Source organism: Aspergillus piperis (assembly GCF_003184755.1).
Source record: "Aspergillus piperis CBS 112811 unplaced genomic scaffold BO85scaffold_12, whole genome shotgun sequence".
Classification (NCBI taxonomy): domain Eukaryota; kingdom Fungi; phylum Ascomycota; class Eurotiomycetes; order Eurotiales; family Aspergillaceae; genus Aspergillus; species Aspergillus piperis.
Window position 1 is genome coordinate 682,141 of NW_020291602.1, and position 21,341 is coordinate 703,481.

The 21,341-nt window shown below is 49.9% G+C and overlaps 9 protein-coding genes across 9 annotated transcripts; 5 read left to right on the top strand and 4 right to left on the bottom strand.

The window, feature by feature from the left end:
- Positions 1 to 643: 643 nt before the first annotated feature.
- BO85DRAFT_460490 (uncharacterized protein) lies at positions 644 to 2,905 on the bottom strand (the record flags this gene model as incomplete). The annotated part of the gene is made up of 4 exons (XM_025661721.1): positions 644 to 1,291; positions 1,357 to 1,843; positions 1,902 to 1,971; positions 2,029 to 2,905. The coding sequence occupies 4 exons, from the start codon at positions 2,903 to 2,905 to the stop codon at positions 644 to 646; spliced, it is 2,082 nt and encodes a 693-aa protein (XP_025514478.1).
- A 1,363-nt stretch (positions 2,906 to 4,268) lies between these two features.
- On the top strand, positions 4,269 to 6,198 carry nop12 (rRNA-processing protein NOP12). Its single transcript, XM_025662918.1, has 2 exons — positions 4,269 to 4,465; positions 4,535 to 6,198. Exons 1-2 carry the CDS (start codon positions 4,382 to 4,384, stop codon positions 6,008 to 6,010), a joined length of 1,560 nt encoding a protein of 519 aa, XP_025514479.1. The 5' UTR covers positions 4,269 to 4,381; the 3' UTR covers positions 6,011 to 6,198.
- Positions 6,199 to 6,553: 355 nt separating this feature from the next.
- Positions 6,554 to 7,887, top strand: BO85DRAFT_450584 (uncharacterized protein). The gene is made up of 2 exons (XM_025660411.1): positions 6,554 to 7,070; positions 7,176 to 7,887. The coding sequence occupies exons 1-2, from the start codon at positions 6,720 to 6,722 to the stop codon at positions 7,695 to 7,697; spliced, it is 873 nt and encodes a 290-aa protein (XP_025514480.1). The 5' UTR covers positions 6,554 to 6,719; the 3' UTR covers positions 7,698 to 7,887.
- Positions 7,888 to 7,938: 51 nt separating this feature from the next.
- On the bottom strand, positions 7,939 to 8,605 carry BO85DRAFT_53501 (uncharacterized protein). Its single transcript, XM_025665460.1, has one exon. The coding sequence runs from the start codon at positions 8,445 to 8,447 to the stop codon at positions 8,091 to 8,093; it is 357 nt and encodes a 118-aa protein (XP_025514481.1). The 5' UTR covers positions 8,448 to 8,605; the 3' UTR covers positions 7,939 to 8,090.
- A 158-nt stretch (positions 8,606 to 8,763) lies between these two features.
- BO85DRAFT_374485 (uncharacterized protein) lies at positions 8,764 to 10,094 on the top strand (the record flags this gene model as incomplete). Its single annotated transcript, XM_025656131.1, has 3 exons — positions 8,764 to 8,919; positions 8,962 to 9,255; positions 9,321 to 10,094. The coding sequence occupies 3 exons, from the start codon at positions 8,764 to 8,766 to the stop codon at positions 10,092 to 10,094; spliced, it is 1,224 nt and encodes a 407-aa protein (XP_025514482.1).
- A 341-nt stretch (positions 10,095 to 10,435) lies between these two features.
- BO85DRAFT_450586 (DUF1993 domain-containing protein) lies at positions 10,436 to 11,345 on the top strand. The gene has a single exon (XM_025660412.1). It carries the CDS (start codon positions 10,569 to 10,571, stop codon positions 11,136 to 11,138), a length of 570 nt encoding a protein of 189 aa, XP_025514483.1. The 5' UTR covers positions 10,436 to 10,568; the 3' UTR covers positions 11,139 to 11,345.
- A 60-nt stretch (positions 11,346 to 11,405) lies between these two features.
- Positions 11,406 to 14,909, bottom strand: BO85DRAFT_489346 (uncharacterized protein; the record flags this gene model as incomplete). The annotated part of the gene is made up of 4 exons (XM_025663597.1): positions 11,406 to 11,743; positions 11,805 to 11,842; positions 12,133 to 12,475; positions 12,539 to 14,909. The coding sequence occupies 4 exons, from the start codon at positions 14,907 to 14,909 to the stop codon at positions 11,406 to 11,408; spliced, it is 3,090 nt and encodes a 1,029-aa protein (XP_025514484.1).
- Positions 14,910 to 16,843: 1,934 nt separating this feature from the next.
- On the top strand, positions 16,844 to 18,480 carry BO85DRAFT_450587 (kinase-like protein). The gene has a single exon (XM_025660413.1). It carries the CDS (start codon positions 16,851 to 16,853, stop codon positions 18,024 to 18,026), a length of 1,176 nt encoding a protein of 391 aa, XP_025514485.1. The 5' UTR covers positions 16,844 to 16,850; the 3' UTR covers positions 18,027 to 18,480.
- Positions 18,481 to 19,986: 1,506 nt separating this feature from the next.
- BO85DRAFT_489348 (GPI anchored serine-threonine rich family protein) lies at positions 19,987 to 20,730 on the bottom strand (the record flags this gene model as incomplete). Its single annotated transcript, XM_025663598.1, has 2 exons — positions 19,987 to 20,456; positions 20,523 to 20,730. The coding sequence occupies 2 exons, from the start codon at positions 20,728 to 20,730 to the stop codon at positions 19,987 to 19,989; spliced, it is 678 nt and encodes a 225-aa protein (XP_025514486.1).
- Between the last annotated feature and the right edge of the window lie 611 nt (positions 20,731 to 21,341).

The following is a 21,341-nucleotide window of genomic DNA, read 5'->3' on the forward strand; positions in this document are numbered from 1 at the left end:
GGTAAAGATAGTGTCTGCACTCCGTACCTACTGAGTGATACGGATGTACTAGTGCCACACCGTATATGGTGAAAGATCGAAAGACAGGAATAAAATAAGAATTTGAAGAGTTGCACTGATCAGTGAAGAGAGTTTCTATTCTAATAAACCTCCTATGCACGGCTTTCCGTGGTAATAAACAGAGAAAGAATACACATATCCCAACAACGCCAAGAGAGCAAAGAGGTCAAGACATAACACCGTGGGCATATGTAGTATGTATCGTGAATTGCAAGAAAATAAGAAGAAGAAAGAAGAGAAGACGGTGTTTGTTTAGAGAAAAAAAAAGATCAAGCAAAAAACCCCCAGCAAAAAGTATTAGCTATCAGCCGATGCATCCGTTCGCCCATATTCACACATTGCCCCAAAGCAGTTCCTCATCAAAAAACAGTGAGATAAGAGGAACCGGCAGAAATTGCAGAATAGATAGATCACTTGAATTCGTCCCTGTTGGTGCCAGTCATACATGCCAAATCCGTACATACATTAAAAACACTCTACAACACCTGAAAGCGAAGCCCTGTACATTGAGCTATGGAGAATGTCCACACCTCGGAAGAAATGATGGTAGATGGTGAGTTTGCTGCTGCGTGATAGACTTTCATTATCGCGCTGCCATCTGATTCGACCCAGGGCCAAGGAGTCCTGTTGACTGATGAATGGAGTTGACCGGTCGAGATGAGAGTGGCGGCGAGGAATCACGTTTCACGGTAGCCGACTGGAAGAGACCGAGTCGGGCCGAAGGTGGTGAATAGGCGGCATTTTGAGAGGTCCCTTGGGGAGAGCGGTGACCGAGTGTTGTATTATACGAGGCGGGATGTGGTTTGCGTACATCGAGGGGAGAGGAACTTAATGATCGGAACCCAGATCTCCTCTCCGCCTCGTAATCGGGGTTTGCAAAGGGTCCGGGATGTTGAGGGTGTTGTTCTTGGTCGTAGGGGGTGTTGTTGGCTGAGGAGTTTTCGGCGATTGTGGAGGCAGACCCGTTGGGTGCGTGTATGTCAACCACTCGTTTTTGTGCGGCAGGTGTTGTGAACACAGGAGCCCGAGGATTCTCAAAGACCCGACTCTGCGGTCTTTGTGGCAGCTGCTGGTGCTGATGTATGGGATGCTGCGGATTAGCCCATGGCGTCTGCTCCAAGAAAGCTTCTTCTGCAGCTGTGCGGTAGACGTTCGATGACATGGCCGGCATGGCACCCCGCGGGAGCGTGGACTGAGCCTGTGATGCGGGAACTCGTGGTTCGATGGAGATCTGCGTGTGCCATGTCAGATTGGACGTTCACTGTCGGAAAAGTTTTATGATTTGATTGGACTTACACCCATCTTTTCTAGATCCTCATCAAGCTCCGATGGCCGTGCAGCGGACAGCGCAGGTGCAGCTGGAAAGCCGACGTATTTGGCAACTCCTGCCATGACAGACACCTCTTGGTTGTACGCGGTTTGGTGGGCGATCTGCTGTGACCGGCGGGTGGGGAACGGAATGTAATGTTGCGGGCTAATCTCGTCCGTCTTGAAGCGATCGTGCTGGATAGAGTAAAACTGCTTGCTGATCGCACTTGAATGCTTTTCGCGAATATCTCGTGTCCGTTGAAAGAAGGTGCTATGCGCTTGAGCACGTTCAGCTAGACTCTTATTCAACAAGGCTTTCATCCTGTACTGAAAGAGTGTCTGTTCGTATTTGATTTTCGTATCGCGATACCGTCCGATGCATTCAAGCTGCCGCAGGTACTCAGGATGCGTGGGATTCTTTGCGTCGAGCATCTCTAGCTCTCGGTTCAATTTTGAAATCCTCTCGTCATAGATCCTAGCAGCCATGTGGTTAGTAATCTGCTCATAACACACAAAGATAAATGGGTTCATACTTGTCTCGTAGGGTCGCAAACTCCCGTTCCAATACGGCGAGAGAATCCATCGCAGATATCCTCTTGGCTGCTAGGTGTGGAGATCAGAATCGGAGTAACTGGAGCCTGCATCTCTGGGGCAACTTACACTCTTCCTCAAGTTTGGCGGCAGCAGCTTCACCGTCATCCGCATCTTCACCACGTTCCGCGGCATCATCATCGCCAACGTCATCGGCCTCTGCGCCGGTCTCAAGCGCACCGTTATCGGCTTCATCGTCGGCATCTCTGGTTTTCCGACCCTTCCGCTTACCCTTCTTGGCTCTCTTACCCTTAGCAGGTACCGCAGGTAAGGTCGACTCGGGGACGTCGTCGGTTGCGATGTCTTCCTCGACGAGCTTTGGAGGTTCGTCCATTGGCTCGGGTGTGAGTACGAGGTCATCCGGCGGAGGGTCGCTCAAGTCACTCTTGACTGAGCCACGGCGCTTCTGGGGCGGCAAATCTTCTTCGTCGATTTCCATACCCCCCTCGTCACCGGACTCTAGCCGCTTGCGCTTCTTGCCAGTGCTTTCTGAAAGCGCAGAGTCATCGAGCCCGGGTGTGTCGTTGTCCACTTCAGCGGTGCGTGTGGTTTTAGCACGGGGCTTACTGGGGGAATCGTCCGCCACGTGCTCTTCGTCATCTTCCACATCATCGTAGGTCGTCGACTGAGCCAGCTTGCTGGGACTGGGCTCATAGCCAGAGGCACTCACGACGATATTTGTTTTTGAACGGAAGTTTGGTGAGTCCTCAATGCGCTCCGTTTCCGCTTCTGAATCATTTTCCGGGGCCACTTTGTCGGGCTTCGGAGACTCATAGTCGGATGGAATATTTTCAGATACGTCATCAATCTCACTCAAACTGCTAGATCTATCATCACCCATGAATGAGTCGTCCAGAAGGAGGTTCTGTTCGCCATTGGTGACGGCAGAGTCTGCTCCAGCTGGCGCACCCACCGAAACAGGCTCCCTGCTTTCGGCTACCTCCATGGTTATGCGCGAGTATGAGGTTTATCGGTAGGAAGAGGGGGGAGGTCAGAGAGGAAGAATTGAGGGCGTGGTGTGTGGAGATTGTGGTCTGGAGACCTGTGGGGGGTAGGCAAATCCGTGGTTGTTGGTAGGATCAGGGTCGTAAATCTAGTTCAATGGAGAACAAAACGTTAGACAACTTGAGAAAAAACATGATACGGCAAAATAAGGCGATATGAAACTCATTAGCTGGGGAGAAGAGTGGAAGAGGAAAATGTCGAGGATGAGAGGGGAGAAAGAGGGTTGCCAAAGGCGGTGCGGAGGTTCTGATCACACCCCAGACGGAGCGAAAGTGACTTTCGCTCCCGGTTTGGGCTCTGGGAACTGCGCCGACCCAACTGCAACGCTCAGGGCGCTGTCTCGAGGTCCCAGAGCCGTGACAACATCGCGAGTATCTGGCACCAACCAAGTATCCATAAGAAAAGCCTCGAAGAACATACCGTTCAGTAATGCGCCAGCAGCGAAACTCGTAAGATGCAGCTGCCGCGACCGAGTCCGGTTCCCTGAACCACCGCGATCGCGGAGAGAGGATAGGAGCAAGCCAGAAGAACTCGAAAGTATTGTCCGATATGTAGTATGAATGCACTCGCCAGAATCCGCGCAAGCAAACTCTCGTCGAGAGGAAGTATTGTACGTAGGAGGAGGTGGTGAAAGTCAACGCTCACGAAGCGGGCAAGACGACAGTGCAGCGTAGCGGGAGGATGGGCGGCATGGAAGAGGAGGGTAGACGGTTGGATGAGGAAATTGTTGAAAGCAGCAGAAAGCGAGCGAGTAGTGTGGGGAAAAGAGTCTGGAGATAAAGACCACCAAGTCTGAAGCGCTAGGGAAGCGATGGCAGCTTGGAGGTGAGAGGAAAAGAGGAGGAGAGGCGGCGGCGGAGGGAGAAAGAACCAGAGCAGCAGCAGAGCAGCAAAGCAGCAGCAGCAGCAGCAGCAATGATGGAGATTGATTCACTGACTGGCCGGCCGCTTCCCTTTCGCTGCTCCTCTTCCCGTATACCGCCTGTATCGCGTTCTGCCGACTGTATTGTTGCCGCGCCCCGTGGAGTCTCACCGCCTTGACGTGCGACCATCTTATCATCCTCGGTGTCTCGCTCAATTGAGGACAACAGGAATTTCAATGGTAATTGTCATATTTTCAGGTGGATATAGGATCATTTCATTTGGGTCGGTTATCAAAATTTGATTTCCTTGTGGCTGAGACTTCTAATGCCCCTTCATTAGTTGGACCGCTATCAGTTCCCACGTGACTGAACCGGCGCCTATCGCCGAGACCCAGAAAAAAAAAGAGGAAAAAGTAAAAAAAGTAGGAAACATCAGAACAGAAACGCCAAGCGCAGATAATACGGAAATTTGACAGTTACAGGCCTGTCAGCTTTACCATCTTACATTTTTCTCCATTTTTCGAAAGGGACTGGATCCCTAGGCTTCTATCATTATGGGAAAATCAGACAAGTCTCTTCCTCTCTTGGGGGCAAAGGCCTCCATTGATCCTACTCTCGCTGCCCTGTTTGAGACAAGTGTGCGTAACACACACCTTCTGCTTCGCCAGTGTATCTTGAACTAACATGGCCACATGGGGCATCATTAGGCTGGCCCAGTAAAAGCTCCTTCCGTCACAATCGCCGCTCCCGCTCCCCAATCAAGCAAGCGCACTGCCGAAAATGACGAGGATGAAGATGGCGAAGATGTGCTCTCCGAATTGGAAGACGAATCTCTGCCCGAGGACGAGGAGATGCAGGAAGCCCCGGAAGCATCGAGCGATGAGGGCAGCGACAAGGCCGAAGTAGCCGCCGAGGCGCCCAGCCGCAAACGCAAGAGGACCACTGCAGAAGATGTCGAAGACTCATACATGCGTCGCATCGCGAAGGAGCAGAAGAAGGAGGATGAAAAGAGACGGGAAGAGAAGGCGAAGCGACAGAAGACGGTAGAGGGTGAGCAGGGAGAGGATGCCGAGATATCTGAGGAAGAAGATGATGAGGAGAGTTCTGAAGAGGATGAGGAGAAGACGGCCGCCCCGAAGCACGAGAGCCAGACAGGGGATGCCGAGTCGAAGGAATTGGACAAATCTAACCGAACTGTTTTCTTGGGCAATGTCTCTAGTGAGGCGATCAAGTCCAAGTCCGCTAAAAAGACCCTCCTGAAACACCTAGGATCGTTCCTCTCTACGCTTCCGGAGTCTACTGGACCTCACAAGGTGGAATCTATTCGCTTCCGCTCCACAGCATTTGCCAGTGGTGGCGGAGTCCCCAAGCGAGCCTCATTTGCCAAGCAAGAAGTACTGGATGATACGACGCCGTGCACCAACGCATATGCCGTCTACAGCACTGTGCAAGCCGCGCGCAAGGCTCCCGCTGCGCTCAACGGTACCGTGATTCTGGACCGGCATTTGCGTGTTGACAGTGTCGCGCATCCTGCCCCGATCGACCACAAACGCTGTGTTTTCGTCGGTAATCTGGACTTTGTCGACAACGAGGTCAAGCCCGACGATGAGCAGAAGAAGAAAAAGCGAGCCCCCGCAGATGTTGAAGAAGGCCTCTGGCGGACCTTCAACGCTCACACCGGTCGTTCGAATAAGGATAAGCCCAAGAATGGAAATGTTGAATCAGTCCGCGTGGTTCGCGACAGCCTCACTCGTGTCGGCAAAGGATTTGCCTACGTTCAATTCTATGATCAAAATTGTGTCGAGGAGGCTCTTGTACTCAATGGAAAGCATTACCCGCCTATGCTTCCCCGCAAGCTCCGTGTGTCCCGGGCCAAGAAGGTTCTCAAGAAGCGTTCAGACGGCGGTGGCCAGAAGAAGACGCTTGGTGAGGCAGACAAGACCCTTCAGGGTCGCGCAGGCAGACTCTTTGGCCGGGCCGGTGCAGCCAAGGTGAAGGCGGATGCGCAGAAGTCCATCTCGCAGAACTCCTTGGTGTTCGAAGGCCATCGGGCCACCGAAGGTTCGCACATTCGGGTCAAGACGAAGAGCCGTGGCTCCAAGGGCAAGCCGAACAACCGGAGCAGCAAGCGTGCTGCGGCCTACAAAGCCGCTGGTGGATGGAAGAAGGGGAAGACCGATTAATGGACTGGGATGTGAGCTTGCTGGCGTTTTTATAATCTGTATTCTATTTTCACGGGTGTATTTTGCATGTCAAAAAGCCAATTGATACGAGACTCGTTAAGTAGATATCCATCTGTTGCATGCCAATTCATCGGTTGTGAACTGTCTGTATTGTGCCTGTTCTGCTGTACGCGATGTGTAACTTTGGCCCTTTCAGGAACACGCCCATGACGTCACCTATCGATTGCGCCGCCTTTCTCCTGGCGATATCAATCACTGCTATCGCCCTTCACATATGCAGCGCTCTTCTCTTATAAACCGGCATGTAACATATTCCTATGAATGCTAGTTCTAGTCAAATCATTGATAGACTTTTGTTCCATATTTTAACCATCGCGTGTGGTGCCTACTGTATCTCTCCTCCCCCTCTATCATTCTGCCCGGAAGGCGGGGTGAGATCAAAACGGTTACACTAAGTTGACCGACATCACTTGAGTCAGACTGGTGCCTGAGCCCAACCATTGAAATGAGCTTGTCTTGAGTGAGCAATCCTCTTCATTTTGTAGCTGTCTTATGTTGGCCCGCTGGCTAAGTTCGTCAAGGCAACAATTAGATTTGATACCGAACTACGACCGTTTCTAAGTCTGTCGTTTCGCATGAGCCAACGTTAGGTTTGTATCGGTACAAACTTAAGGAGGCCCTTTCAAGTAGCTCGCAGGCTACAAACATAATGATGTTGCCTCTAGTCAATCGGCTTGCTATAAGGCGACGACCAAACCGGCCCCCCAACAACAACGATACAAGCACCCCACCAGTCGAGGATAACAAGGACTCTTCCCCGGAAGGTGACACATACTATCCCAGTTGTTTCGATGTTTTGAAGGTTCGGTATTTGCTACAGCATATTTGGCAATGGACGAGGAACTCGCAAGAGTTGCTGCCAGCTGAAATTGTAGATATGATTGTGGACGCAGCCGAGTATTGGGCTTCTTCTGAGTCCGTCCTGGAAGGAGAGACTGTTATCAGGAAAGATCAAGATCAGATTATTCTAACGACGGTACCTCTGTGCTATGATGTGCAGGTAAGTTGGAGCTTTTGGCCTACTGTGGCATTTTGCATGCGTCTCACTCCACCCGGAGACTTTTTCATCGGGTTATTGTTGCTGACACCGTGTTTAAACCACCAGACCTTGAATACTCCGTCTCCAAAGCCTTTGCCCCATCGGACCACTCATCCATGCCGCCAGATCATCTTTACTATTGAATCTCACGATCAGGGATGGGGTGGCGGCCCAGGGTCTCGCGGCCAATACGGGGGCTCTTATTCGTGGTTTGATACCGAAGTCATTCACTCAGCACATCAGAAGAGAGCTGCAAATAATCAGCCTCCACCGCAGGGTCCATTCCATTTTGGGCCCGATCATCCTAACCTGCTGCCAACGGCTCATAAGCTACAGTCGAATAAGACGGCCGTGCCAGGTTCGCAAAAGCATACTATTGTTTGGCACTACCAGGATGATATCGCTCCGGACTCGAGTGAAGCGGAGGAAATTGAACGAACTCAGGGACGAGGACGAGCCACACTGGATGGAAGCCAAGTCCGCAGTCTGGAGATTGGAGATGCGATTGCTGTCTGGGGTCGGGCACGGTTTGGAGGGTGGTCGAACCATGTGCAGCGAGTGTCAGTGCGGGTGTTTTGGGCGGTCTAATGCGGGGATCCTAAGTCAGCAGACTCTTTAGAGTGCAGGAGAGCTAGAAACAAGTAAATCTCTGAGGAGCAGTAAGCAGATATGTAGTTATGAACTCGTGTTATTGTTGGATTATTTACTAAGCAGCTGTAACTATACATCCTTATCGGCTATCGATAGACTGGGAGTATACTATCTGGGTAGTATAGATGGTAGCCTGCCAAATCAGGCCGGAGAGAGCATCACCTCATTCCCCAAGGCGATCACGCAATTGCGCCAAGACCACCCAATCCCGTCATCTGCGCATTTGAATATAAGGTCGCTCTCTTCCTCCATCACCAGCAACGCTGGTTTTGTCCTCCCTCTTTGGACCAAACTGGAAGACACAGTCCCGTCAATTAACCAGACAGAAGCTCAATGTTGCTCCCTACTTGACGGTGACCTTCCCCCCGACTCCTCTACGCCTTGCGGCCCTCCTTCATTCCCAGCCAAGACGACAGAATGTGACTGCCGACGGAAAGCGGCCCAGGATGCTCCAGGAGCGAATCCGGGTGGGGCTGGCCACATTGGATTGCGCAACAACCGGTCAGTCGTGCGAGAAGCGGTGATACACTCAGTGTGACCAGTGAGCAGTGCGGTTATCACCGCCTGACCGGCCGTAGCGGAGGCATCATGCGTTATCTCGCCCGAGAGACTTTGTTTCTGCGCAGTTTTCCTGCGCCGTGACTCGAATTTGGAGCGGATTGACTGGCTGATCGGCTTTCTTCCCATCTGCCTATCCTATCTAGGCCATCGGGGTACTCGGCTATCCCATTCTCAGCGGTCATTCATGGTGTTGTGTTCGTGGCTTCCCCTCTCCCGCCAAAACATGGCCTTGATTCTCGTTCGCCTGTTTCGCCGAGAATTACGCCGGCAATACGACCCAGCTCCCCTGGCGTTCTGACTCCCATCCCCATAAATGCCTCTCCCGCTCTTTTGAGATCACGCTTCGATTGTCACAACCACCCTTTTATCAGCCCTGTGAATTTGTGATATCCCGACTTTCTGCTATTATTTCCTCCACCCCATCTATAGGAGCAATTTGAGGATGGCTCAACCCCAGAAATGTGCTGCTGTCGTTGTGGGAGCCGGTCCAGCCGGTCTGGCGGTTGTGGGAAATCTCCTGGAGAAGCAACTTGGAGGGAAGATTGCCTGGGTTGACCCGTTATTCCAAGGTGGCCGGATAAACCAGAGATACCGCGAGGTTCCTAGGTGAGCAAATCCTCGGTCTGGTCGTCAGAACGAGCTTCAGGGTGCCAGAAGAGGAACACTCCTGCTGACTGGTTCTGTTGGCTCAATCAGCAATACCAAGGTGTGCTATTTTCAGGCGTACGCTACGGCCGTTCAACCTTTCCGCACTGTAATCGAAAACACTCGTATCCCCAACCCATTTACGACGATGGCCAAACTCGACCAAAATAAAACCTGTCATTTGCATCATGCTATTGATGTGGTTCGTGCTCTTACCGATGGCATCACAAAGATGGAACGGGTTCTGCCGTGTCGAGGAGTTGTCACAGCTGCCAACCTGGCCGAGAAAGTCAGTTATAGCGCTCTAGGAGCCATTTAGGATCCCGCATCGCTAACATTTGACCGTCGACATAGACTGCTACCTGGACCGTTCGCATCCGGTTGCAGGACTCGCAGGACGAAGTCGAGGTACTGACGCCTCGCCTCGTCGTGTGCACAGGGTCATCCCCAACCGAGGTCTCTATCTCTATTCCCGGGCACCACATTGAAAGACTGGACCTGGATCTTGTACTGAAGCCCAGCGACCTGGTGTCGCATCTTCCCCGAGATAAGCCCTTGACCGTCGCCGTAGTAGGAGCGTCGCATAGCGCCATCCTTGCCCTCCTCAACCTGGTAGATTTGGCCCGCACATCCCATCCCGAGCTCCGTATCAAGTGGTTCACGCGGCATTCCCTGCGGTATGCCGAATTCATGGACGGCTGGATTCTCCGGGACAACACCGGACTCAAAGGGTCTGCCGCCGACTTCGCCCGTCAGCAACTAGAGGATGACAAGCTGCCACATTCCGAGGCTGGCCGGTTCATCACCAAGGTCTACTGCGGCGACAACCAGGAACAAGCACAGTATGAGCGGCATCTGCCCTCGTGCTCGTACCTAGTACAGGCCGTCGGCTTCACACGGGACCCGCTGCCAGAGCTGTCAATCAATGGCTCCTCATTGGAGCCCGAGTTCGACCCGGTTTCGGGAGGCTTCCGCGACTCCAACGGCCGCGTTGTCCGGGGTCTGTATGGGGCGGGCATCGCTTTCCCGGAGCGGGTGGTCGATCCGTATGGCAACGTCGAGCATGCGGTCGGCTTCTTCAAGTTTATGAACTTTGTGAAGCGGGTGTGTCCCCAGTGGGTGTCGTAGGGCTGTATTCTTAGCAGACTTTGAGTATAGTGCATCGTCAGTGTCACCGCTGGTCGGGATATGACTTGAACAAATATAATAATCTTGCAAAGAGCATGATATACCTTCTAACTACCATCCATCTCGTAATGCGTATAGCCATAGGCATGATATAGTAACCAAGTTGAAATAGCATCGAAAGACAATTGATTCCTGCGACAAACACAACAACCATCTCGGAGAACTGTGGCTATGAAACACTATAATACGAGACTATATCCACTTTGTCTGATGTTGGATTTTAATCACGACACTAGTAGTTCCACCATCCACTACTACATAAGCATCCTGTATCCATCCATCAGTGACTCACTCACCAGACTACATAAATACAGTCAACTACAACCACTCCCAACCACAATTGATAAATCAATCATCCAACCATCCAATTTTACAAGAAGAAGAAGAAGAAGAAGAAGAATTGAACCATCCAAAATGTCCCCCCCAAAACCAACCTCCACCCTCTACGCCACCACCCTCCCCATCCTCACCAGCATCCTCAAAACCCTCCTCCACCTCCTCCGCACCGCCGAACGCACCCACTCCAACCCATCCTCCCTCCTCCTCAGCTCCCGCCTCCATCCAACCATGTACCCCCTCACCGACCAAATCCGCCTCGTGACATCCAACTCCGTCCGTCTCTACGCCCGGCTCACCAACCACCCCGAGGCAGACACTCTCCCCACAACCTTCCTACCAGAGGGTAACCCGCAATCCTTCGCGGAGTGCTACGAGCGCATCGACAAAGTGCTGGAGCTTCTGAAAGATGCGGATAATGATGACGCTACTACGAAGGAGGTGGTGAATTCCAATGCCGAGACGGTCAAGCCTGCGCCCGTGGGACCCGGAGTCGAGATCGATGTGACGAATGCGATGTATGCGCATACCATGGTCCTGCCGAATATTTATTTTCATTTGAATATTGCTTATGCGATTGTGCGCATGGAGGGCGTGGAGATTGGGAAGAGGGATTTGTATGCTGGGTTTGGGGAGTTGTGGGGTTAAATGTTTCTTCATTGTTTGATTAAGTGCTGTATGTATGTATGTATGTACGATATTGGGGGGTATGGTTTAGTTAGGTGGCTGGGAATAGATATGGACATCTCTCCTCTCCTTCGCTTTATGGAGACTGATTCATAGGGAGTAACAGTAGCTACCAGGTTTCACTAGAATATAGGTACCTTTCCATAGACTCAAGGTTGATGGTCATACTACCATGATATCCATCTAGTGATCCAAAAAAAGAAAAGGCATTACTCTATCCAATTTCCCTCAATGCAACTCATAGACATCCTTGACCATCTTCTCAACGTTACCTCCTCCAACTAGCGTTGGTTCATCGAATACGTTGCAGAATTGGTTGTCTGCCTGCTGCACGTGAAGCCCATAGTCCTCTATGTACTTGACAAATAATCCCACTTCAAGGTGGTTATGCAGGAGTAGAATCGAGACTTTCCGCATGATGTGCAGGAAGACAGCCAGAGCAGCATTATACTTGGTCGTTGTCTCAATGGGCGCAAAGTAATCACCTAGGCGTCGGAACTGATCAAGTGATGGGAGATGGCTACCCAGCTGGGCCACAGAAACTGAGTAAAGTGATGGAAGCTGTTCTACTAATAAGTCAGTATTGACTGCCATCTCCCCATCCAGGAGTGAAAGGGAATGACTCACCGAGTGTGGCTAAATTGGCCTCTTCGCGCCAATCCTCTCTGCGCAACGCTATGTAATGATGGTGTGGTGTATATAAGATGGTAGTTGTTGGGTGACGTTATAGTTGGGGACTAGTTGGTTAGTTGTGATTATATATGGGCCTCTCTCCTTCGATATAGTCCGGTTGGGGTTCAGATGCCGAGGGGTGTTAAAATGTAGCTACTATATAAGCTCGCATTGAGGTTGGTCTACTCTGGACTTTAGGATGTTCTGCATAGTAGAAGAGCATTCCGTGTTATGCTTCTTGAGCAAGGTACATCGAATGCGTAAGACCATGCGTTTTTCTCACTCCACAGGTCCCCAACTCAGCTCATACACATCCTTGATCAACTTGACAACATCGCCTTTGCTAACCTGTAATGGTTTCTGGAATACCTCGCAGGATGGGTTACCAGCGTCCCGCACTTGGTCCTCGCGAATCAGGATGTTGTCGAAAAGTCCCCTTGCATCTAGATTCTCAAAGTGACTTGATATTGCCCGCATGAGGTGCAGAAAGACCGCCAAAGCAGCGTGATATTTTCTCCTTTTCACAATGGGCGCAAAGTATTTACCCATGCGCTCAAATTGCTCAAGTGCAGGGAAAAGCCTAGCCAGTTTTTTCACGGTAATTGAGGTAATAGGCGATGGCGAACCTACTGGTTGGTCAGTATTAGCTGCTTTTGACTCTCCAAGCTAGGGGACACGGAATGGCTCACATATGTGGTCTTCAAGGTGTCGACTAGCCTCTTGGGATCCACCCTGTTTGCAAGATGCTGAGTACTGCTCAGTTATGTGGTAAAGTAGCCGCTTCCACACGCACAATTCGATCATGGGAGAAGTGATGTTCTCTGTCAGACTGGCGAGGCGAACAATGGCGACGAATCCCTCAATAGGGTAAGCCAGAAGGGGTGGGGCGCAAGTATATCTTTCATGCCAAGGATCAGAAAATCTTCCCACCAAATATTGTTGCAAGGTCACCGAGTGAGGATCAATAGTTGACCATGGATTTGCGGCTGGTAGGAGACCAGCATTCACAGCCACACCATCAAGTTTGCTTATGGCCCTGCAGCACCACTTCAGACACTCCATCAGGCCAGAGGAGGCTCCCTCCTCTTTAGCTATCTTGTCGATCTCGGAGCAGACGGAAGAGAGAAAGGCCACAAGCGTGAGACCATCATGAAAGCGGTGTTGATATACTCTGTTGAGGACTTGGACCCATTGCTGTCGATTGCCATCCTCGTCAAGAGGGACCAAGGGCAATGCAGCATCAACACGCTCACCATTAGGTAAGACTCCGACATTGAGCAGAATAAATGCGCAAGCATCACATGATGTCAAAGGTAATATAATATCAGTACCCGGGTAGCTGCTACCCAGCACTATTGAATATCCCTGTTCAACATAACCACTATTTATCCGTGGAAGACTGGGGGTAACATCCGAGCTGGTGTTGATTCGGAGAAGAAGACACTGTATCGAGTCCTTCTGTCCACAGATAGGACATGTTTGGTAGTATGAGAGCTCCCCAAAAGCTTCCTCGAATCTGTGCCTGTGGCCTTTAAATCCCGTCAAAAACAGGCATTTGTGGTCTCTGGATTCGGGCGTCGCATCATGCGAAAGCTGTCCAGACTCGGAAAGATGCGAAACACTTCTCACTCCGACCAACGAGCTGTGCCTTTTTGCTCGTCGAGTACTTCTGGCTTCATATGACGATGTGTCTCCTGAATCCGGTGAAGTCATTGGAGTAAGGTTGTTTGGATGCATTGATCTTGCATGCAGACTTAATGCACTCAATCTTATCAATACTTCTTCAAGTTCATACTCCATCATTGATGACACAAGATGAGTGGCTTTGACATTCGAAATCCAGTTCTGATGATGCTGGCCACGAAGATTTGACTTGGTGGGTCCAAATTCTGATAGACTGTTTGATCTGTGGAGTGCTTGCCACAGATTCCGGGGTTCGGGCGTATCCAGGGCCAAAGTATCGAATTTCCTCACAAGATCGACGAATATCTTTGTTGCCTTGCCACCTATATCTTCGACTGGCAGAAGCATATTATCATTCAAGTGAGACTGTAATGCTAGACAGGAGTCCATTATCCATCTTCTGACTATATCACGTTGACCCCTTGTTGTCGCAGCCACGAGGATGACATCCAAGGCGGAGTAGTCCGATATCAGGGTAAGTGTGTCAGTTTCGGATATGGAGCCAGTATAAATACTAATCAAGTCAAATTGGGTTCCATCTGAGAGAGGAACCATATCCCCGGACAGTTTTACCGGTAATGGGACCTCGACCCTCAAGAGATCTTCGTATGTGATGGTCACTAGATCCTCCCATCTTGTCCACTCTCCAAACGACGAGAACTCCCTCCCTGCGGGGAGAATGTTGGAAAATGTTCCTTTGGCCTGCAAGACGTACACGATATCGGTTTCCACATCAGAAAAGAGAAAGATGCAGTGTGGCGCCGCGGCAAACACAGAGATCCCAACCGAAACGTCGCAGTCGAATGGTGACTCATAGCGTTCCCCAAACAAGATAATCACACAGGCCGTGCCATGGATTCCAGCGTTGTAGATGGCATTGGCAAACTTCTGAATCCGATGCTCCCGAATGATGCCGTCCGTTAAGAGGAACCACAGGCTGGCGTCCTGAAGTTTAGATGTGCACCTTGAACTCTGCAGCAAAACACCAGGATCAGTTCCGCCAGAAACATAAAGCTCTTCGACTTGTGAAATCTCCATTGACGGGAGGGCTGTTTTCGACCAAGGAAGAATGGTAGACAATGGCACCAATTCCGGCGACATGGAACGCCAAAACTTAGTGATAGCATCTGTCTCTTTGCGAAGGACGATGCCTTTCGTGCTCCCAGAGACATCTACCGCAAAAGTGAGAGGGAGCTGGCCTAGTAGAGGTAATTCTCTTGTCTTTTCAGAGATGTCTGCTGCGGTAGTGGGAGGATCCCGCGGTCGTAGAGGCAAGTCTCTCATGTTCTCGGAGACATCTTCCATGGCAGTAAATGGTTCTCGTCCTCGTAGAGGCAAGTTCAATTGGCCCTGGCGACTAGTTCCCGGTACAGACATAGTTGACTAGCAGGTAAGTGGACTTAAGCTGAGGTTGTGCAGATACGAATCGGTGTTTAGCGGTTCTTGGATGAAAATGGACTTTTGCTGGATAACTCGATGGAAGAAGTGGTTGATTGACATCTGTGCTCAACTTGAAAACAGAGACTATATAAGTCACAGCGCAAGTAGTACAAATCACGGGTTCTGACGAGCCAGCAGGGCGTTTGTAGGAGCGAGAGAAGGAACCTCAGTGCCCCTCCAACGTTTCAGGTTGTGATGTATTAGTAAATATTCTATGCGTGCGTGGTTCCGAGTGTGACAGAGTTGTTCTGGTTGGTCATTGTGAGTCTTGCGGGATTGCTTCCATGCAAACAAATCATCAAACGCTCTGACAGAGCAGACACGCTATGATTAACAGGCAGGTTAGGCTGTGTGAGGCTACAGTAGGACAAACACCCTCCCCAGCTCCATTGGTGACAAGCACAATTTCTATAGGGCGGCGTATACCCCGATTCCTGCACCAGGACTTTCGAGAAAGTTCATCATTACCCGAAAGCTGTTCACACTGAAGAAACGAAAACCGGTATACATGGTCGGACGATCCAAGATCGAATCATGTTCTCTGGCACTGTAACATTGCATTCAGTGAAATGCGCAAGATTGATGTTTCTTTGTAACGATATTGAGATGCACAGTTGATTGTTGGTCTGATCGGCACTTCAGCAATGGGGAAGCTCCTCAAGAAACTTGACAAGAAATCATCAGTAATGTTCGCTAATTCATAGTAATGCAAGGATTATTGTTTCTCACCATTATCTACAGAATCCTCCATGTATTACCGCACACTTAGCAACTTGAGTCTCTGTACTCGAGACTCAGATATTCAGATATTCGGATATGATAACGGTGTTCGATGTTGAAGAGAAGAGACTCATTGACATCCCAGCTTCTGAACAGATGGCTGGACCAGACCTTTATGGATGATGGCTGTTGTGGAAAAGAAGGTGAAAAACTGGAATTCAATGGTGTGTGTAGTGGCTACTGTATGACAGGATGTGGTCCCTTATATATGGGGGACTGTGTGAACTTGATGACCTGAACTTCGTGACACCCTTCTCATCTTGAACCAGGATAATCCCCAATCGAACGGAAACTTCCACAGAGACCTGATTTATAAGAAGCGGGACCGGAGAATTCTTGTTCATGTCATTCTTCACTGGCAACTCACGGCTTGGGAATGCCTTCCCATCTAGATTCCCATCTAGAGCCTGACTTGTGGTGATGGTGTCTTGATCTATCACAGGTGCAGTAACTGTTTCTTACTATGGGGAGGGGGAAGTCAGATACGTGCTACTGATTTAAAATCATCTGTATTCACCAAAACAATACAAGTGGACTCGACTGAGTCGACAATAATTCCAGCCTATGAATAGTCGTATCCCCACATTGTAATTTCCCAATAGAAATACCCACTACTCGTTCACTTCCGAACCAAACAAACAGACCTTGACTTTGATGACTTGAATGGGGCAAATCCATGCACTATGTGTACCCGACGCTAAGAAATACTGTCGCCTAATCTGGGGAACAGGGAAGCTTGTTTGAGGGGATTCGGGGATACTAAATAGGCACCCGAGATAAGCCACTATACAATACTATATGCATCGGGATGAACTACTTCATTCTGGGAGTCTAAGTCCGAGGATATTATGCCCGTGCATCGGTCGAGTTCTCAACATGATGGGGCATCAGTTGCACTAACTGAATTGCAATATGCACCAGTGGCTAAGCGATGGCGTCTTTGCATTGAGTTAGAAGTCATACTAACTATTAACTAATCAGTCACTGCACTTCTACATGGATTAGTCATGTTTGCTGTCCCGTGCACTTGTTATTTACCTACTTACCGTGCATTGGCACAACAGATATACCCAGACTTCTGTGTTCATTCAGGACAATATGACTAAATACTCAGCTCGCACTGCTCTCAAAAAATACTCCGAGGAGCTGGGCAATACGACAGAAAGAAATGCGGTACCCATCAGTCGCTCGCAAACATTAATCTATTACATCGAAGGCAACAAATGGTGGATTAAAGTGACACTAGTAGGCCCGACCGCCAACCTCCACCTCGACAACGCCGGAGAGCAGCAAACCACCAAGCGTGAACGGCGCGAGTTCTTCCAGAGCTTTGTTCGACGAATAGATTACAAATTGCTTCCTCTCATCCCGTACACCGTAACAGAGATCATCCTAGGAGATCCAACAGCAACCGGTCATGAAAGGGAGCTCCAGCTTGACGATGCTTCTGGCACCTTGCCAAATCCCACTACAGCTCTAAGATGCAACATCCGAGAAGACTTTCGCAGCGTCGCCTATCCTTCATGCGACGAATTCCCCTCTTTCCGACAATTTCATCACAAAGAATTGACGGGTGCTACTGAAATCACGGCCGGGGTACTCTGGGTCTGCCACCGCAAAACGCGATACGTCCTCAAGATAGTGGACCGCCCTCTCTATCGACGTCACGATACCGAGGTCATTCGCAAGGAACTAGAGAACCTCAACTACTTCGCTGGAGTACCAAACATAGTGCAGGCAGCTGGGATTGCCGTATCTACGAACCCTTACAAGTCCTTTGACTGGGACACCGGCTTACCACTGGTTGTGACGGGCATTCTACTAGAAGCATATCTCGGAGGGACACTACAGCAGGTCCTCTCCGATCGTCGCGTCACAGAACACCGCTGGAAGCAATGGCCCATCCAGATCGGAACCGCGCTGAATCGCTTCCACGAGGCAAAGAAAACTCACATGGACCTGCAATCGTCGAATATTGTTCTCGACGCCGACGGAAACGCAGTGCTCATCGACATCAGCGGCATCGGCGGATACACGTCTGAATGGTGTGCACCCGAGGTTCTAAGCGACATTCCACCGTGTGATCTTCCCTTTGAACAACGTCAACAGAACGATATCTGGGCGTACGGGAAACATCTATCCGAGATCGCATCACAGATAAGCGGTGATCCGTACGTAGAGACCTTGCGCCAAGTTGCGGACGGGTTGATGGGAATAGATCATCAAAAACGCATGAGCATAGCGATGGCCATTGCACAGCTCCAAAGTGCTTAAATTGATAACGATAATCCCGAATCCAAGTTGAATACTCTGAAGTGCCAACGGAAATTAAGATTCCCCCTATCCCCTCACGCCAACCCACCAATGATATTCCTCCCCGCACAAGATAAATGAAAGTCTCCCGCCGATCAAGTCAATCCCAATATCGATTACATCCGTGCTTGTCGTTTTCCCTGATTTCCTCTCGGACTGACTTTCTTCATCGATTCCAATGTCAGCTGCTGTAACTACTAACGTACAGTTTGCACATAATTCTGGCTTAGTATCATTGCATAACATGCATACAATACAGCTTCCCTGCTCAGGTGACAGATAGACAGTCTCAAACAAAGAATCTTTTTCCTCGAGACGAAGTCCCTAAATTACTACCTCCCCCAACCATCCTTACATCACCGTCTGTCTCAGGGGTAGAAAACAGAAAAAAAAAAAAAAAAAAAAAAAAAAAAAACTCATCTATAATAGGGACAGCTATCAAGATATGGTTCTCCTCGGGCAAGAAGACTGTCTATTACCATGGAACTCACCCGAAACCAAAAATCAAGACAACTGAACCCCTCACGTGCCTTGCAGGTCCCAAAACAACCCCCCCAAACAAACAAAAGGCCCACGATACCATCCATCTGTTGTGTCTGTCCTGTCATCTTGGCAAAGAAAAGCAAATCCCAATCAAATCAATATACTGCATTTCACCAACCAATATTTGATAATAATATCGGAGTTAAACCTCGATATAATATCCATAAATAAACTGCAGTAGCAGTAAAAGGAATATCTTTTTCATCTTCAAGTTGAAAAAGAAAGAAAAAAAGAAAAAAAAGTTCGCCCAGTAACTTACAGTGTAATCAAATTACCCATCTCAAATCTCAAGAGTCAGTCAGTCACTCACTCAGTCAGCCTCTCTCCAGTCTCCACACACCGAAGTTTTGCCCGTCCGTCGGTGGATAACTTGGATTACTTAACTTACTTACTCGGGTGGACCCTTTATTTAACGGTTGGGTTTGATTACCGTGGAGCCCTTTTCTTTGCCCAATGGGTCTGGATCATCTCCTTCGATTTTCCTTTTCGCATTGTCATTTTACGTACGCTCATTTTTTTTTTTTTTACTTACCGGCCTTAATTTCGAAAGGGTTGAGGGGACGGAGTCTATAATATTCTAGATCTATCCCTATCATATAGTTAGATTGTTTTGTTTCACTTTATCTGTTAGCCGGCATTGCTCGGCCCTACCTATGGGGTATTTGGTTATTAAATCATGCCTTTTATTGAGGCTACGTACTTGTCGGATTCGTTTTCCTGGGCTCATTAATATATCGTCTTATAATCCTTCGAATTTTCCATTCCACTCTAGCATTACCCTGCATGTCCCCAACTTATCCCAGACGGTCTTCTGCAGTCTAGTGGGCCATGCAAGGTATGCCCATCTCCACCCCGTCAGAATCTTCACCGGGCTCACCATGCAGGTCCCGTGTACACACAGCTACGACGCACCGACCCCTTCGTCCAGGGGCGCTCCGAGTCATCTGTCTAATGCATGCATGATAGGCCAGTAGTCATTCATTACACAATCCATATCTACATACTCCGTAAAGTCCGATGTCCAACCCATTAGGTCCATCCATCCGGAGGCACAAAAACAATGTCGTAGTAATAATTAACATACCCATACCATCGCCAGGAGCGAAAATGGCAGAGAAAGCCGGGATCTGTAACATCTTTTTCCGAGACACAAAGGATATTCTTCAGCAACGGGAAAGGTCCATGCAATCCTTGACAATCCAACAGGGCACGTGAAGAAGAAAGCTCAAAGAGGGCGTGAGAAGAGTAAAATGGGGGATGCAAGAAGGCGTAAATAGTACTCAAAAATCTATGTACCAGAAAGTAAAGAAAAGGTATCATCACCCGACCACGGAATTGGCAGCCCTCAGGCGGGCAGAGAAATCAGAACGTCATAGTTTTAGATGAGCGCAACAGCACCAAAGACAAGGGCCATCATGCCAATAGAGACCTGGTTGGCCATACCGGCGTTGGTGGACACGGTGGTGACGCTGGCGGTAGCAGCGCTGGAGCTCGCGGTGTTCGAAGAGCTGGTTGAGGCAGTCTTGGAGGAGGTCGCCGAAACGGTGGAGTTCGAGGCAGCCGTGGTGGTCGAGGTGGAAGAGCTAGCGCTCGAGGTGGTAGTAGACAGAGTAGTGGCGCTCACGGTGGAGGTCTGGTCGGTGGAAGAACTAGTGCTGGAAGCAGAAGACGTGGTTGACGAGGCAGTGCTGGTGGTCACCGCTCCAGTAGCACCGGAAACCGAGAAGCGCGGGGTGTAGTTAACATCGTCCGTGTTATCATCATCGATGATCTCAACGGTGTAGTCCGAGCGGGCCGCAAGATCGGCAGAAGGAGTCCAGGAGTAGCTACCAGAGTTGTCGATGCTCCCTAAATGGTCTCGTCAGCACCTATCTCATCAAAAATTTCCACACCATATCCATAGCGGGAGCTTACCGGCAATAAGGTCGCCCGTGGTGGTGGTGAAGACAGCACCCCACTGGAGTCTCAGGGTGACGGTGCCATTAGTAGTCGGGTCCCAGGTGAGAGTAGTCGGGCTGCCCGCGGTGAAGGTGTAGCCACCCTCAGGGACGTTGAACGGGTTGTCGGAAGCGGCCGCGAGAGACGCAATGGCGCTGAGAGCAAGGTAGAAGACGGAACGCATATTGATGGATGTTGGTGGAGAAGTATATGTGAGTAGTAGAATGACTCGGCACAATAACGGGGAATGGATAGTATGCGATATACAAGCGTAAATACGCGATGCAAGTGTGGGTGGTACAGAAGTAAAAGAATGACTTCTAAGTGGGAGAGAGGGAGAGGAAGGATAGTCTCGACGGTCAAAAAGAGTGAACCGGGGTGAGTCAGTAGATGCAGACGACGAAAGAACGAAGGACAGACGTCGAATGGGGAAATCGCACGAGGAAGGGAAAGAAAGAAGAGAAAAGAGGAAGGAACGAACCACAGGGGAGGGGGGAGGAGGATGTCTATGTATACTTACTAGTCCGTGAGTATTGACTGGACTGGAGAAAAGTTACTAAGTAGATACTAGACTAGTCTACTCGCACACTACTGCCTACCTGGCTTAAGTTAGACTAGGTTACCTTCTTAGTCCAAATTGCCCGACTCTGACCCAGACGGCGAAAATCAAGTGGGAAAAAAACACGAGAGGAGGAGGAGGGGGGGATCCATTGTCATTGCGGACAGACCGACGCAGGGCACAATGGATTGGATGACCCTGTGACTAGTGGACATCCGGACCTTCCTGTTCCTGGC

Coding starts and splice junctions, on each gene's coding strand:
- nop12 (XM_025662918.1), top strand. CDS start 4,382: ATGGGAAAATCAGACAAGTCTCTTCCTCTCTTGGGGGCAAAGGCCTCC. Junction 4,466..4,534: donor CTGCCCTGTTTGAGACAAGT/GTGCGTAACACA, acceptor GGGCATCATTAG/GCTGGCCCAGTAAAAGCTCC.
- BO85DRAFT_450584 (XM_025660411.1), top strand. CDS start 6,720: ATGATGTTGCCTCTAGTCAATCGGCTTGCTATAAGGCGACGACCAAAC. Junction 7,071..7,175: donor CTCTGTGCTATGATGTGCAG/GTAAGTTGGAGC, acceptor TTAAACCACCAG/ACCTTGAATACTCCGTCTCC.
- BO85DRAFT_53501 (XM_025665460.1), bottom strand. CDS start 8,447: ATGGGAAGAAAGCCGATCAGCCAGTCAATCCGCTCCAAATTCGAGTCA.
- BO85DRAFT_450586 (XM_025660412.1), top strand. CDS start 10,569: ATGTCCCCCCCAAAACCAACCTCCACCCTCTACGCCACCACCCTCCCC.
- BO85DRAFT_450587 (XM_025660413.1), top strand. CDS start 16,851: ATGACTAAATACTCAGCTCGCACTGCTCTCAAAAAATACTCCGAGGAG.